At 38.8% G+C, this 17,840-nt stretch overlaps 2 protein-coding genes across 2 annotated transcripts; both read right to left on the bottom strand.

The window, feature by feature from the left end:
* Positions 1-4,502: 4,502 nt before the first annotated feature.
* LOC109416724 (phenoloxidase-activating factor 2-like) lies at positions 4,503-5,166 on the bottom strand. Its single transcript, XM_062857924.1, has 2 exons — positions 5,137-5,166; positions 4,503-5,087 (listed from the first exon to the last, which is right to left on the bottom strand). The coding sequence occupies exons 1-2, from the start codon at positions 5,164-5,166 to the stop codon at positions 4,509-4,511; spliced, it is 609 nt and encodes a 202-aa protein (XP_062713908.1). The 3' UTR covers positions 4,503-4,508.
* Positions 5,167-9,920: 4,754 nt separating this feature from the next.
* LOC115257596 (phenoloxidase-activating factor 2-like) lies at positions 9,921-11,737 on the bottom strand. Its single transcript, XM_062858399.1, has 4 exons — positions 11,597-11,737; positions 11,112-11,182; positions 10,573-11,044; positions 9,921-10,517 (listed from the first exon to the last, which is right to left on the bottom strand). Exons 1-4 carry the CDS (start codon positions 11,669-11,671, stop codon positions 9,954-9,956), a joined length of 1,182 nt encoding a protein of 393 aa, XP_062714383.1. The 5' UTR covers positions 11,672-11,737; the 3' UTR covers positions 9,921-9,953.
* Positions 11,738-17,840: the final 6,103 nt, after the last annotated feature.

Below are 17,840 nucleotides of genomic sequence, written 5' to 3'. Positions count from 1 at the left end.
AAGTAGGTGATATATTCAACAGCTTTTTACATCTGTGGGAGAAAACATTGCTAGTTGTTTGCAATCGGTTGGCAATATCAACAGGTTCAATACCGTGGAGTTATCTGATAGATCTATATTCTTCAGACCTGCTACACAATCAGAAGTGATTAACATCATAGGAACATTAGACAGCTCTAAAGCAACAGGAGTAGACAGCTTCCCTGTATCAGCACTTAAGCAGTACAGCGCAGTATTATCCGGTATTATCTGCAACTGCTTCAATGATAGTTTGTCATCTGGAGCGTATCCCGACTGTTTGAAAAAGACCCTCGTGTATCCAGTCTTCAAAAGCGGCGATCCAACAAATCCAACCAACTATAGACCCATTTCCGTCCTACCAACTATCAACAAAGTATTTGAAAAACTTTTGTCGACACGTTTGCACTGTTTCCTAGAGACTACAGGCCTGCTCTATGAAAGACAATTCGGGTTCAGACAAGGATCTACGACCGATGTAGCTATTTTAGAGTTGGTGGACGACATCGCTCGATCTGTAGATCGAAGGAAGGTAGCCGGAGCAGTGTTTTTGGATTTGTCTAAGGCCTTTGACACCATTAATCATTCGATACTTCTGAAGAAACTCGACACCTATGGAATCCGTGGTATTGCGAATGATCTCATTAATAGCTATCTCACCGGTCGATATCAGAAGGTTATGGTTGACGGGATTTGTAGTGAGTATCGAAGCGTTAGTTGTGGCGTTCCTCAAGGAAGCAACATCGGCCCTTTGCTGTTTTTGCTTTATATAAACGATATTGCAAAGCTCCCGTTGGAAGGACAACCTAGATTATTTGCAGACGATACAGCGCTTACGTACGAAACCAACTCTGTGGCTGAACTGTATCAACATATGTGCAACGATCTACATCTTGTTACAGCTTACCTAGATAATAACCTTCTTGCGCTGAACCTGAGCAAAACAAAATTGATGGTTTTTGGTGCCAAGGAGGATGAAACTTCATTGTTTCCTACTCTGACTATCAAAGGAGAGATTTTCGAAAGGGTGTCGTACTACAAATACTTAGGTGTTCACATAGATGATCAACTACGATGGGACGTTCATATACGGAAAACTGTTGCAAACTGTGCATCTCTGTGTGGGATTCTGAGTAAACTCGCGAGATATGTGCCTCAACATGTACTGCTCAAAGTGTATTTCGCGTACATCCATAACCGGTACCAGTACGGTATCTCTGCTTGGGGATCGTCTTATAACACCTATCTCAAGGACATCCAAATTCAGCAAAACCGATGTATAAAAGCAATATTCAAGCTACCTTTCCTACATCCAACGATCGATCTGTACAGTACGACAGAACATGATATTCTACCAATACAAGGACTCTACACTCTTAGAGTCTGTATGATCATGTACAAAACTACGAATAGCCTCAACATGCACCACAATTGGTCTTTCAACTCCGCATCCCATCACTATCGCACGCGGTACGCTCATCTCTTGCAGAGACCTGGTTTCAGATCTGAGGCAAGATCTGAGGTAGGAAGGAAACGGTTCCAGAATATAGGACCAGACACATTTAATCGACTGCCAGAGGACATCAAGAACGCTCAATCCATAGCTCAGTTTAAACGTCGTTTTATAGCTCATATAAAAAGTAATATTGAAACCTTCATTGTTCGTTGAGTTCCTGTGAACAACTTATTTTCTAGTTATAATCTTTGTTATTTCATTATCTTTCTTTTTTGAATAATTAACTAAGCTAGTTCAATAAGATCTGATGACCCTTTCAAAGAACAATAGTTCAATAGGGATCATACTTAATTACCAACTGTTAAATATGTACTATGAATTGAAATAAATAAATAAAAAAAAAAAAAAAGATTTGACGATGCCAAAAATACAGTGCAGAAAGCAGTGATGGTTCTGATAGGTCAGGTTAAATTGAGTATTCACGACGAAGAAATGGATTTTATCCGCGACATCATTAATGGCCCCGAACCCGTCAGTGCACCTGCGGAGCAATTGTGTAGGAAAGAATGCTCCTTGTACGAAGCTGTTGACGTCCACCCAAAATACGACGATCGCGAATGAACTTTTCAAGGCACTCAAACTGAGGATTGCCGAAAGACGGTTCGAGTATGCAGATCTTTTTGCGTAAAAGTAGTGGTGCCACGTATATGACATCCCTATTCCCACCCAATATCCAACATCAATTTGGTTCCTCCATTGACAATGCATTTGAGTTCCCTAAACATTGGTACAAGATGCGGGAATCGAAAACGTGACGTCATCGCACCCTGGTGAGTGGTGCAAACAACAGTAAAGTCGGATTTCGAAATATTCTTCAAAACGCCCAGGGCTACATTGATCAAACAGGCCACCGAAATACTGAAGTCGATGAAAGGAGGGAATGATACGGAGGGCTCGGTTACCAGCGATGCAGCGAACGCAGTTCAAGGAGTGGACGATGATTATGAGGTGCTGACAATAAGACCGAAGTTTGAACGAAGACTACAGCAGACTAAAACGAACGAAAGTGTTGTTTCAAATTCAATAATGGCGCCCGGGTTCATAAAAGTTGTACGGCAGGAAATTTGCTTATTATGAATCCGAGAAAGTAAAAGGGAAATACCTGTCTACATCGGCTGTATACATCGGTATAGATAGAGTGACTGGAAGGGAGAGTGGCGTCATGTTCCAATTTTGACAGGTCTCCTGCTCGTTTGAAACGGGAATTTGTATATGGATTTAACAGATGACCGCTGTTTCAATTTTGACATTAATGTCACTCTTCCTTCTAGTCACTCTACATCGGTACACGGAACCAGAAATCAACCCAAATATAGGTTCTTTTCACTCATATCGATTCTTCCGTGCGATTACCCAATTTTGGCTACACCACGAAAAAGCTCTGAGTGGGTTGTTTTCGTTTGATCCCGGCAGAAAATTACAACCCATGACAAAGTTCTTTCTATCCAGAGTTGACTTTCGGAAGTACCCTAGTGGGTTGATATAAACCCACTTTTGGGTAAACGGCGAAAACCCCAAATTTGGCTTCTCGCACGGACATTATCGGCTAGGCAAAAATTCAAGTGGTTTACTTATTGTTGCGTTCTTTTAACGTATTATTTAGGTGATCTGTTTTTTCCGTGTAGACTCTGAGAGAGCATTCTGTGCAACAAAATTCATTCTCGTTTGGCGGATGACACTTTAAACATGCAAGTGCCCCCTCTTTTATCTCTTTTTTTTCTCATGTTTGTTTATGAGAGTGAGTGTGAAAACAAGAAAAAGCTGCGCACGCTAGAGACCAAAATGACGGTATTGACCAAAACGGGTCGGATCGGTACGGCAACCCCTAATTTATTACTAAGGGCATTGTGTTTATTTGCTACGTGGTAAGGGTAGGGTCACAGAGAACAGACGTCCAAGCTCATGTAGTGCAGTTGTGTAAAGCATTGCAACGGTTGTTTTGAAATAACTGGGAATGTGGCCATTACGCGGCGCTGTCAAATTTCGAATCGGGGTACAAATTTGCCGTTGTTTTACCTTTTGGCGCTAGTGTCGCCAAGTGTGCACCCTAGTATAGTTCCACCAAGAGAATGTGTTGGTTTTATTTGAAAAACATTAATTGAATTCTTGTTAAACTTGTTTCTTATTGAAAATGATGAAACTAATTTTCAATGAGTTGCTCAAATTTTGTTGCTGGATTAGTGAAATAATCATAAACATCTTGCTATTTATGTGAATACGGCTTAGAACCTGAGTAGGAAAATTTAAAGGTGCGCTAGTGAAATATTTTTTCAGAAAGCGCCATCATGGTGTCGAAACAAGTTTTTGTGTGGGAAAGTCACCGTCGATGTCGCTACTGAGCTTGTTTTTTCTTTACACAAGATTTTCAAACAATTTTGTTCGAGCATGTTCGTCTGTTCTCTGTGGTAGGGTCTTGTACCATTTTGGCAGGTCTACCTATTTTGGGCACTTTTCGCTATAACTAAGTCAATTTCAAACTGATTGGTTTGGATTTTTGTATAGAGTTAGGCACGTACAGTATCCAACTCTATACAAAGACCCAAATCAATCGGTTTGAAATTGACTTACAGTCAGGTTTTTTTTAAGTTCAAAATCCAAAAAAACTGCGTAAAAAAGTCTCACAATTTCTCGACGAATCATGCAAAACTAAGATGATGATTTTTTTTTGTATGGAGTTTTCATTGACGCGGCCGCATAAATGAAAACCGCGTAAAAAACCTGATATAGAGGCAAGTGCCCAAAATAGGTACACCTGCCCAAATGGTACAAGACCCTATGATTTGTATGCCACTTTTGAGACGCGGCTAAAATGATGTGATATTACCAGATTTTTTGCTGTGTTGAATATCTGTTCCTGTTATTCTGCCAAAAAATGCAACGGTGATTCAAGTGATTCTAACTTAAACTAGACTAGGTACATGCAATACGATAAGATCAACGGGTTTTAGGTTTTGGTTTTGTAACACGCAGCATTTTATTTTGTCCAGTACCATATATCGATTCGTTTATCTATAGGTCCATAATTGATTTTCGACAGTTCGTTATTAATCCAGTGAGAGTACGAACTGGTACGAACATAAACTCCGGGGATATCAGTCTGGCCAAAATTGATACCCCAAGCCACAATACCGGCTTGGTAATACTTGTTCGGAACGCCTTCAACCGGGCATACAAGAGGAGATCCGCCGTCTCCTCGGTACATGTCGATGCCTTCCTTACCGCCTGCACAGATGAACGACTCATGCAGACGGAATCGGTTGCCAAGCGTGGTAGTTCTGAGAGCATTTTGGCATTCGGCTCTTTGAACCATGGGTAATGGAATTCTTTTGAGGATTTCATGATAGCTGTCGGCATCAGATGAAGTCTTTCCCCAACCAGTGGCAAAACAGTGCTCACTGGTAAATTCCATTCCTTGTGGTGGCAAACACGCAAGCTGCACGTTTTTTGCAGCAGTGAATGGTTTTTCTAACTCCAGTAAGGCCTCATCGTGGTGAAGGAGGCTTGGAATGAAATTGGGATGAAGAATTTTTGACGATACTTTGCGGTCCTGTAATGATCAGCCGGTAAAAATTTTGGAGACATTCAAGATAATTACAGCTCACCTGATGAGGATATATTTCTTTGGTGGTCATGGTATCCCATTCACCAGCTCGAACAGTTAGCTGATCTGCTTGCTCATGCATCACACAGTGAGCAGCAGTTAAAATTACGTTGGGTGCGATCAGTGATCCACCGCACACATATGTCGAAGCTTCTGTTTCTTCTGTTAAATTTGCTTGCAGGATTGCAACCATCCATGGGAACTCGCCAAATTTTGTTTCATTGATTTTTGAGTTTGCAACCTTGAAGGCGATACCATCAGGATTTCTCATTCCACACTCTCCAAACACACTGTTCCCCTGAGCTTGCTCATCAGAACGGTCATTATTTTCTCCCGAAGTACCGCCTCCCATTGAGCCTGATGGTGGTGGTGCCCGAGTCGTAACAACATGTTCCACATCACAGCATACCTCCAAGAAATGGCAATCAAGTGTTAAAAAGAAGTCATTGAGGTCTCTGCAAAAATATCGTCTGATCTGCATATACATGCAGACATGCATACAATTAGTAGCAAAATAAGTCTGCTCATATCCGTCAAGATGAATCTCCTGTAGCTTTGGCAATGATCACTATATTTTGGCTGAAATTTTGAAAACTTCATCACCAGTATTGACTGTCTTATGGTCTTGATATATATTTAAGGGAAATCACTTGTTTACAAGGTTTTTACCGTAACCAACATTTGTTAATCATATGCATAACTACAATGTTGAACAAAACAATTAAACCATCTGCCATTTCTTATACAAAATGGTCAGGTTTGATTATGTGGTGCTCAGTTTTTAGTGAATGGCTGGAATGATAACAGTGGCCATGGACTTGCAGGAATTTTGATTTGTATTTAATTGATTCAACGCTGTTCACTACATCAAACGTTACAGATATACGAAACGACAAAATAATAGGACCACTTTCAAATTTCCACTACCAAAGGATATATGAGAATTTCTTATGCTTGATGATTGATAAACTTCTACTAAAGTTAAGGATGTCATTTAATCTTGGGGACACTTTTATTAAATTGACCAAAAATAACTATCATTGAAATCTGGTGTAAGTACGAAAATCATTCGTTTTGAAATTATCTATCAAACAAACTATTTGTCAACTTTTATGGTCATTCAATCTTTTGGATTTTTTTATTTAACCCCATTGTACCCTAAATTTCTAAATTCAACAAGAAGAAGAAATATTACTGGTTAGCTCTTCATCAATATTAACTCATATCTTGCATAGAAATTTCAAGGTAAGGTTGTTTTAATTTAAAAACAATAGAAAATATGTTTATAGGGAAGTTTGGGTAAACTAAAGTGCCCTACACAATGCATACGTTTGCGTGTGCGTGACAGTAGTTTGACACATTTCCCATGGGAAAACTGTCAAAAAACGCAAACCTCGACGGAACTGACGCTATGTGTTCCAGGCTTAAGCTCTAAAACTATATGCTGCTGCCACCTCCCGTCTATGAGGCTATGCGCAAACAACATTTAGGATCGTTTGGAAATGTTTGGAATCGGTGGTATTAGGATGAGAACAACTCATATTTGTATGCGTGAAAACTCAAATATTACCAATACTTTGAGATCAAACTCGACAAAAATGATTTCTTCAGAAATAACCCATGTGTATTCGATCATTTAGTTATTGTCACGTAAAAAAATTTTGATTTAATCATAAAAAAATAGAAAATGAATTTCTACCTTGAAAATATACCATTGCTAATTGACCCCACAACACCCTAAAATTCCAACATTTCAATAACTTTTTGTATTTAACGTTACTCAATGGGATTAGAGCGGTGGTATCCCAGCGAAATAATCATTAAAATCATAACAAATGCCGTATAATAACAGAAATTCTCAAATTTTAGGGGGAACTGGGGTAAAACGGGCTCTATAACTCGCTTCAGAGTAGTTGCCCGTACATGAGCCATCCATCAACCAATTCTTGAGAAAATTTGCTTTCGAATAAGCCATAGATGGTCACATAGTGTCTTGTATTAAGAAAATTATTAATTTTTTCCACCTTTGGGCTTGATTTTGCCAAATGTGTGTTGGTCGAGTTGGCGCGAAATTCGTCAATATGCTGATGATGAAGTACTGAAGTTTTAAGCCTAATATATTAATAACTATTGCCAAATTTACATTCAATTGAACATGATGGATTTTGGGAGAACTTCGAATCGTTTTTTTTTTGCTACTAAGTGTACATTATAAGTATTCACTAAGCTAAACATGCTGACCTATTTAGGATATTACCTCAAATCATCTCCGAGAATCTTATCACACTGGTCCTTGTTAACACACACGCCTGTACACTAGAATGTGTAGAAGAGAAGCATTTATAAATATTCCAAGTGGGTTCTTTAGTGGTATCTAGATTATTTCACAATCAGAATCTCCGCCCAAACATTAGTCGAAATCCAAAATTTCATAATATTTGGTGGCTGGAAACTATTTTTAAAATGTATTTAAAGTTTGTATGAAGATTTTTTTTGTTCGGGATGAACTGTCATTTTATCGATTGAACTGTCATTCTATCCACGGAAATTAAAACTGTTTTGTTTATTTAACCATCAAAACAAAAACATTGGAAGCCAATAAAATCACTTTATACTCAGAAAAATGAGCTGTTTCCATTAGGCTATAGAAATTGGCAATATTTTATTCACTAAACAACCCACTAAACAACGGTTAAAGAGCACAACGTACTATTCCAACTGAAAGTGTGATAAAGCTGTACAAAACTCCAACCAACAAGACCACATTGAGCGCTCCGTATCCCATTCTTTTGCAAGAACTGATGATCACTGTGAAGATTAACTAACGTTCGAAAGTTTTTATACTGTTCTTGAGAAGATCGTTTTGGGTTATTAAAATAGGATTAGAAAATTAGAAAATAGGATGTTTATTTATGAATTAAATTTAGGGTATGAAGAGATAACACTATGTACAAGGCATAGACAAAATGATCGGGACAAGCAAAATTTTCGGTTTCCAAAAACTAGGATCCTTTACAGTTGAAGTGTTTCTCCAGACTTTCTTTCAGGGATTCCTTCTAAATATGTTCATAAATTCCTCATGCAATTATTTTAGAACGTCATCCATGAATTTTGGTAGAAATTTCTCAAATCGTTCTGGGAATTCAACCAACGGTTTCTGAGGGAGAATTTCCAGAATTTTTTAGAAACTCTTTCTAGAAATATTTCCCTTTCATATGATCCTACAGGGATTCTTCAAGGATGCCTCAATAGTATTAGCGATAAAATTTTCTGTTACAATTTCCCTAGAGAAGCTTGTGAAAGTATTATTAAAGGAATCGCCATAAGACATTTCTAATAAAATGATTTTTTTCTCAAGGAATCTCCGAATCAATGCGTGGAAAACTCAAGAATCCTGTGTAGTAATTCCAAGAGCAAATTTCTTGACATATTTCTGGAAAAATGTCAAGAAATAAATCCTGAAGTGATTTCTAAAGGAACTCCTTAAAGCATGCCTTAAAGATGCCCTAACTTTCAGGTGCGTGAACATTGTTTTGTCACTGTTCGGGATGGCATCTTACAAATTATTTCTTCTTATTATTGAATTTCATTTTTTTGTGCAATCTCCTAACGACATACTGTTTTTCTATGTATCTGTTTATGTATATTTATTGAGTATTGTGTTGTTCTTTGCTGTGCATGCATCGCTCCTGTAAGGGATGAGTATGGCAGCATAATCTATCGCGTTCGATATGTCTCGCGTGAAAATCAAAACAATAGATGCGCGGGTGTTTAGTGTTCAGTATTGCGTTGTTCTTCGCTGAGTACTGTGTTGTTCTCGGCATTGAACCACAAAAACCACATAACAATTTGTGAGATCTTTCCAATATTATTTATTTATGAATTTTTCTACTTCAGTATATATTTGCTATATAACTGCGTATATGTTGAAAATTCGCTATTTTCAACATCCTTTCATCTATTGGAAGCTGCTTCAGTTCTGGGCTCTTTCTAAGTTGATGAAGGGATTTATAAATGCTTGCAAGGACTTGACCAGGTGTGTGGAGCTGAGTGAATCTATGACATTGTAGATAGTAGCGACATCAGCAATGTCAATGGATGTATTCAACTTTGCAACTCCATCCTAGATTTGTGCAAGTATTCATGCAATGCTATGCTATGCTATCTGTCTATGTATATTTGTTGTCTGTATTTTTATGAATAAATATTGAGCAATCACCTTACGTGGGTGTTTAGTTGTTTGCTTTCCCGTGAAGCGAACAACATCACTGCAGTTGAAACGGCAGTTGGCTAATCCACACCTTTCTATTTAAGAACGAATCCGATCCAACCTGTGAATATTATGGAGTTGTTATGGACGTACTGCATTTGATACATATTGCACTGTAAGAAGTTTAAGTGAAGAATGACATCAGCACAACAAGTCTACAAAACGATCTGCACAACTTTGAAGAAAAAACAACGAAACTGTTTGTTATTTTTTTTGCATTTTCTATAACAAAAAGAACGGAATCAATCGATATCGTAATCGCTTTGTTTTCGAGTAGGTTAAATTTGGAAGCGTATGGTTACTAAGGGCACGGTGCTCTTTTGGTACATGGCAAGGACATGCTTTGAACACCACTTTTGAGACGCGCCTAAAGTGCAACAAGAATGATGTGATATTACCAGAGATTTTACTGTGTTGATTTTTTCTGTGGTTCTGCCAAAAAATGCAAGAGTGATTGAGGTGGTGTAGCTAAAACTTGAAAACATACAATACGATACGATCAACGAGTTTTAGGATTTGGTTTTGAAACAAATAGAATTTTATTTTATTCAGTTCCACATGTTGGTTCTTTTATCTATAGATACATAATCGAGTTTCGTCAGTTCGTCACCAATCCAGTTGGAGTACAAACTGGTACGAACATAAACTCCGGGGATACCAGCCTGACCACAATTGATACCCCAAGCAACAATACCGGCTTGGTAATACTTGTTCGCAACGCCTTCAACCGGGCATACAAGGGGAGATCCACCGTCTCCTGTGCAAGTGTCGATGCCTTCCTCACCGCCAGCACAGATGAATGACTCATGCAAGCGGAATCGATAGCCAAGCCTTGTAGTTCTAAGAGCATTTTGACATTGGGCTCGATGAACCATGGCTAGAGAAACTCTTTTGAGGATTTCATGGTAGCTGTTGGCATCGAATGCTGTCTTTCCCCAACCGGCGGCAAAACAATTTTCACTGGTAAAGTTCATTCCTTGCGGTGGCAAACACGCAAGCTGCACGTTTTCTGCAGCAGTGAATGGTTCTTCTACCACCAGTAAGGCCAAATCGTGGAAAAGGAGCCTTCGATTGAAATTGGGATGAAGAATTATCGACGATACTTTGCGTTCCTGTAATGATAAGTCGGTTAAGAAGTTTAGAACACTTTTGATAGCTATGAATCACCTGATGAGGATGTGTTTCTTTGGTGGTCATGGTATCCCATTCACCTGCTCGAGCGGTTAGCTGACTTGCTTGTTTATCTACCACACAGTGAGCAACAGTCAAAATTACATTGGGCGCGATCAGCGATCCACCACATGCATACGTTGAAGCTTCGGTTCCTTCTGCTTGCAGGATAGCAACCATCCACGGGAACTCACCATATTCGGTTTCATTGAATTTGGAGTTTGCAAGCCTGAAAGCGATACCTTCAGGGTTTCTAATTCCACACTCTCCGAATTGTCCTCGTTGCTCTGTCGGGAACCTAATTTCTTCGGAGCTTTTTTCCCTCGGTCCTTCGTTCACAACGAATGTACCATACACCTGAACATGCTCATCAATCGGCGGTGCCCGAGTCGTTGCAACATGTTCCAAATCACAGCATACCTCCAAGTAATGAGGGCAGTCGGCTTGCTCATAGTCTTCAATGTCATATCTGGACATGCATACATTATTAGATTTCATTTACCAAGCTTGATATGCTGACCTATTTTGGATATTACCTCACATCAACGATATCACCTCCTCCGAAAGTGTTATTACACTCGTCCATTTTAACACACACACCTCCACACTAAAATTTTGAGAAGAATGAAAATTAATAAATTTATAGATTAAGGAGAAACTGGAAGCATTTCCTCACTTTTTGGTTTTCGGTTTTTTATTAAATAACGAAGCAATATTTTCAAAATTGGTACACGTGTAGAGGATGGATCAAGGTATCTTCTAATTTTTTTCGTAGTGGAAAATATTTTTCGTTTTTGCAGAAACCATTTTTGAACGAAATTTCACAAAAAAAAAATGGGTTTTGAAAAAATGGAAAACTTTTTCAACACGAAAAAAATTCAGAAAATACACTGATCCATACTCTACATGTGTACGAAAACCGTTTTTGAAAATATTGCTTCGTTGTTTAAAAAAAAATCAAAAACTGAATAAATGAGGAAATGCTTCCAGTTTCGCCTTAAGTTTAAAGAGCACAACGTACTTTGCCGGCTGTCAGTGTGATAGAGCCGTACAAAATTCCAACCAACAAGACCACATTGAGCGCTCCGTATCCCATTCTGTTGCAAGAACTGATGATCACTGTGAAGATTAACTAACGATCGACAGTTTTTATACTGTTCCTGAGATGATTGTCTTGGGTTTTACCACTGTGCAAATAAAATGCGTTATTTATTTACAAATTAAGTTTTGAGTACTGAGGCATAACATGTCTATGCTTTCCACATTCGTATAAAATAATCTAGCTGAAAAAATGCCTTAACTCTTGATTTTTAAGATGCCTTTATTGCTAAATTTGCGTTTCAAAAGTTTATATGTGCAGAACTCAAAATAACCATTTTTTCGTAAATTTCACTCCAACTTGAATTACTCCACTGATAGCTTAAGGTTTGAACGTTATATCAAACATTTGTTGCAATTGTTCAGATAAAAACGCAAAATAGGAAGCAGACATGCTACCCAAATCACGTGTATTCTCAACAATGTAAGTTAAATGATAGTCAGAATTTGTGTTTTGCTTACTAGCATGGGCTGGGCATAGGAAGCGGAAATGTTGAGCTGTTATTGTATGTATTTTAGTAGGGAACATTATATACTCGTAGGATTGGTAGTTTATCAGGGGTTTGATAAGAATATGATTCTATGGGTTGTTAATAGAAGGTAATCGTGAGAAACCCTTCTTACATAGTACAGAGTTACGTGTACGTTTGACGTTTGTATTCATCTGAACGTGATTCAAAAACTTTTAGCTGTTAGGGAAATCTTAGAAGTTCGGCTTGTTAGCAATTCGTATGCATACATTTTCTCGTAACTTTCTTCAGTGACCACCCAAGTAACCACGGTGCTGAAGCCTTATTGCATGCAGATATACGGTGTACTTAGAGCAATCATTACTTTACATGCAAACTTAAAGTTGATTTAAAGTGGAAATGGGCAATTATGCGACTGCTTCAAGATTATACCAATATAATCCTAATTTGATTCTATAATTGCCCACTTCCACTTTAAATCAACCTTAAGTTTGCATGTAAAGTAATGATTGCACTAAATACACCGTATATCTGCATGTAATAAGGCTGCAGCACTGTGGTTACTTGGGCAATCGTCCTTAGCGTTAAAAGTTCTATCTTAGATCATCCATTTAGCATCTATATGGCAGTGTCTCGTTCCGCAGTCTAGCCCTTGTCTTTTTTAATGTTTTCTATCATTCGGACGTGGAATAGGTAGACTGTTAGCACTGAACAGTGATGCCTTATTTCTTGAGTAGTATATGATTGCGGTCGGTAGACAGCATGTGCTTGCACAATAGGAGAGTACGATATCCAAATCAGTTATTTGATTGAACAAAAAAGCTATTGAAAATAGTTTTCAAAGCATTGGCTTTCAATGTATTACTGGTTCTACAGTAAAGCATCATGAATAAAAACAATCTACTGAAAAGTGAATGACTCTTTAAACAAGAGGGTGAAGTCTGTATGCCAGCAATATAAGCATTGATCAATCCAGCATTTCGCTAATCACAGTACATATGTTTAAGACAATCTAAAATTGGAAACACACTCTTGACTGCGGTGGATGTGACGGGGAATTCCGTCTGATAAGTCACTGTTCTAGACAGACGAACGAATTTCTGCTTCGGGAACTTCGACTCAATTCTCCAGCTAGCATATGATTACAAACGTGGAAGTGATTGTATTTGCAAATGTATTATTTCTTCTTGGCGAAACGCTCCTGCTTTTACAATGCATGCTTCTCAGCAGAGTGTTTCCTATTAGAGAAATTTTTATTACAAAGAGTACTTGAACCGACCGGAATTCGAATCCGTCGCTATCATTACTGAATACACTTGCGTTTACTGCTTCGGCTATGAAGGCAATTGTATAACTATAGGTTTCTAGTTCAAAAAAAAAAAAGACAGTTACACCGTCTTGAGCCAGAGGCCGCACAGACTGAACATTACTTACATTACACAACGGACAACACATATAACACACAGTGGCCCAGTGGAGAATTTTCCGTTTTGACGAATAGTTGTCCCCGACTGGAGCGGGAATCGAACCCACACTCCGATGCTAACGAGACACTTAAACGACTGACGCCGCTAACCGTTTGGCCACGAAGCCCACAAATACATGGGTCACAAGCAAACTCGGCACCAGTTGTGATGTAAAAACGCGATGACCCGAGTTCTTGCCAATAATAAGATGTGTAATACCACAAACTCATGTGTTGTGTACGAACATATTTTATGACAAATAAGAAGCTTTTAACAATTACAATAATCTATTACAATAACAATCGCATAACAAGTTTAGTAATCAAATAACCGGTTTGCTATAGTAAAGCTGTTATCAATACAAAGTTTTGTTTTAACTTTTTGTTATATTAACTCTTTATACTACTATATTTGATAGGCATATAGTTATTTATGTAACGAGTTGCAAAAAGTTGATTTTTTCAGCACGAGTTGTACATTTATCCAACGAGGCTTGCCGAGTTGGATGAATACAAAGAGTGCTGAAAAAATCGAGTTTTGCAACGAGTCCCATACAAAATTTTATGCAATATTTTTTTTTTTATAATGCAACCCATTTGAGTTGCATAATGTTCATAATACAACTCAAATGGGTTGCATTATGAACATTATGCAACTATTTTTCATTATGCAACTATTTTCACTTGCATAATGGACCAGTTCGGAAAAATTGGCCATTATAATATTAAAATGAGTTATGTAAAATATAAATTATGATACTTAATTGCATAAAATAATTAAGGTGTTATTTTCTTCTGATCAAGGAAGATTGGAAACGCTTTATCAAACATTCAGAATTGCCCGAGTAACCAATGCAAAGCAATAACGATTGAGATTTGCGTGAGGCATTAATAATATGTTGGGATTTCCCCTCTTTCGAAATTATAGTCAAAATAAGAAAAAAAGAATAATGTGCCACTTTAAACCGTTACACATGCCATCGCTTTGCGTATTGTAAATGAAATTTGTATAGGATTATCACTAGGAATACAGGTTGGACTCGATTATCTGGAGTCGGGTTCTGAAGCTTCCTGTACATATATCTGACAAATGGAATGCTACGGAGCTGAAGTTTTGAGTTCTTACTCATGAAAGTTAGACAACTGACATCAGCTCCATATGACATTCCATTCCGCATATGTATTTATTATAAACACTGCATGTTTTTATACTTTATACGTAATATTTCTATTGATTTTGACCATTGTTCCATCCTAATATTCATACTGATTATGAGTGACGGAATGCAATTGAAAGTTATGGCGTACATCAACACGGTGCAGGTACTTAAATAAATTTTAAATCCACTTCTCCCAACTAACGAATCCTGGTCCTTTCAGATGTGTTACCTACATTTGTACAAACTACAGCCTTTGAGCTTTCAACATTTCAACCTTCTTCCTTTGAACTACCCTAATAAACCAATACAATAAACACCGTAAGGACCATAATGTAGACGGTTCAACAATACCGCATACAGTTCGAATTGTATCCCGAATGGGTGGTTAAGCAAATCTTATGGTTATCGTTTATGCAGGTAGTCATTTTTTTTTAATTTCGACCTTTGGACCACTAGTAATTTCGACCTTTTGTCCTAGCCGATTTTTCGCCCTTTTGACCCTTCGACCTTTTGTCATTTCGACCTTTTGACCTTCAACCTTTTGTCATAGAACCTTTGCAACTCCGATTAGTTCTCGAGTGGAAAACATGTGAAAATAATAGTTGCCAATTGTTTGTCACGCGTGTACTGGCCATTGGAAAATATTAGCCAAAGGGCAAATGTCTGATATCGTCTGATAAGTCATATAGCCAAATATTTCGACACTGATTTTTCATTAGGGCCTAACTGACATTTTCGATTTTTCTTCATCGATCCTCTCCTTGTGTTATTACGGAAAGTGTATTAAGTTTTCCAAAGATTTTTTGGTTGAAATACGAAGACAACGACTACATCTTGCTCTAGAAACAAAAAGGAATAATGATTTTGTTTGTTTTGATCAAATTATTAGCGAAAGAGAGAGTTGACGAAGAGAAATCGACCAAGTCAGTTAGGCCCTTATGAAAAATCATTGTCGATTTGTTCATGTTGGCAAAACTTATACTACACGCAGAAAAATGAGGCTCGTTTAAAACAATGTAACGCATGGTTGATTTCCAAACTGAGCATTTGCTTATTCCAACGTTATATTTATTTGTTCTTTACTTGGAGTTCATCGATCAAAACAATCAATTCCCATCATTCCATATAACGATAAATACTTCATTTGTTGCAACAAAATGGGGACCATAAACATAGCCCGAAACCACTCACACATCTTTGAAATTTTCACCCCAACATCGCCACAACGAAGAAAGTGTTTCAATTCCAAGTGCAGTTTTGGACGTGATGGATAACGCGCAGGTACTCAAAACAGCATCCACAAAAGGTTGATCGGTTCCACCTTGTCTTTTTTTTATTCGTTCCAACTTCCATCCGCTTTCCGAGTGTCTAAAAATAGATTTCCGAGCTGCCGCGGGACCTACCGTCACCAACACAATCACATTCCGACTTTGTTAGTGACAAAAATGCAGTCGTTTAAAACAATCCACGGTGTGCCAAAAACCGTTATTAACAAATAAAAATGCCCACCCAAATGGCACCCGGCATTCGAAAGATATACTATTCTAGTATCTCCTCTGAAAATTTGAAAATGTTTCATCGAGGGAAACTAAAGTTTTTGTGATTTGAAGATTTTGAGCCATTTCTATAGGATTTTCTTATATGAGTAAATATGCACGCACGGTGTGCCTGATACCATTATTAACAAATACAAATGTACTCCAAACTTACACCCGGTATTCGAAAGATATACTATTCTAGTATATCCTCCGAAAATTTGAAAATGTTTTTTCGAGGAAAACCAAAGGTTTTACTCGAAGATTTTCCTCTATTTTCATAGAATTAGCTCATATATGGGAATATTATCATACGGTGCTGTAGGAATAATATGTGTTATAAAACATAATTTATAACACATATTATTCCTACATCTAGATTCACGCTAAATCAATTCAAAACATATTTTATAACACAGGCACGGTAAAGGCTGGGTATGCTGCGCAATTCAGATCCCATTGTGATCCACTAGCCTCTGCCCAGCAACTCCTATCCCTACCTCCACGCGGTACCGGCCGGAAACTACGAGCAACCTTAGGGAAGATCGGGTAACCAACCCCGGTGGGAACTTTGGTCGTAGGCTGACAGGGAAGGGGGGGTTTGCTTCGGCAAACCTGAGCGTCTGTTCTCCAGGAGGAGCGGCTCACAACAGCGTCTGATCCCCATGTTAGGGGCGGCTGATCTACGTCCGAGTGCCAGGGAAGGACTCTAAGCTCAACTGTGCACTATGGTCCTCCGGAAAGTAGGGGGTTGGTGTCAGGCCCTACGAGCCAGCCGTAAAAAACCATTGTAACGGAAAATCAGCAACGAACCGAGACCAACGGCAACGACCCCAGCGAACAAAAAGGACTTGCGATTGGAAACTCGGTACGTGGAACTGCCGATCTCTCAACTTCATTGGGAGCACTCGCATACTCGCCGATCTACTGAAGGACCGCGGGTTCGGCATCGTAGCGCTGCAGGAGGTGTGTTGGATAGGATCCATGGTGCGAACGTTTAGAGGTAATCATACCATCTACCAGAGCTGCGGCAACACACGCGAGCTGGGAACAGCTTTCATCGTGATGGGTGATATGCAGAGGCGCGTGATCGGTTGGTGGCCGATCGACGAAAGAATGTGCAGGTTGAGGATCAAGGGCCGATTCTTTAACTTCAGCATAATAAACGTGCACAGCCCACACTCCGGAAGTACTGATGATGACAAGGACGCATTTTACGCGCAGCTCGAACGCGAGTACGATCGCTGCCCAAGCCACGACGTCAAGATCATCATAGGAGATTTGAACGCTCAGGTAGGCCAGGAGGAGGAATTCAGACCGACGATTGGTAAGTTCAGCGCCCACCAGCAGACGAACGAAAACGGCCTACGACTCATTGATTTCGCCGCCTCCAAAAATATGGCCATACGTAGCACCTTTTTCCAACACAGCCTCCCTTATCGTTACACCTGGAGATCACCACAGCAGACGGAATCTCAAATCGACCACGTTCTGATTGACGGACGGCACTTCTCCGACATTATCGACGTCAGGACCT

This window comes from Aedes albopictus, chromosome 3, assembly GCF_035046485.1.
Source record: "Aedes albopictus strain Foshan chromosome 3, AalbF5, whole genome shotgun sequence".
NCBI lineage: Eukaryota > Metazoa > Arthropoda > Insecta > Diptera > Culicidae > Aedes > Aedes albopictus.
This window is presented reverse-complemented; position numbering and strand designations above follow the sequence as displayed.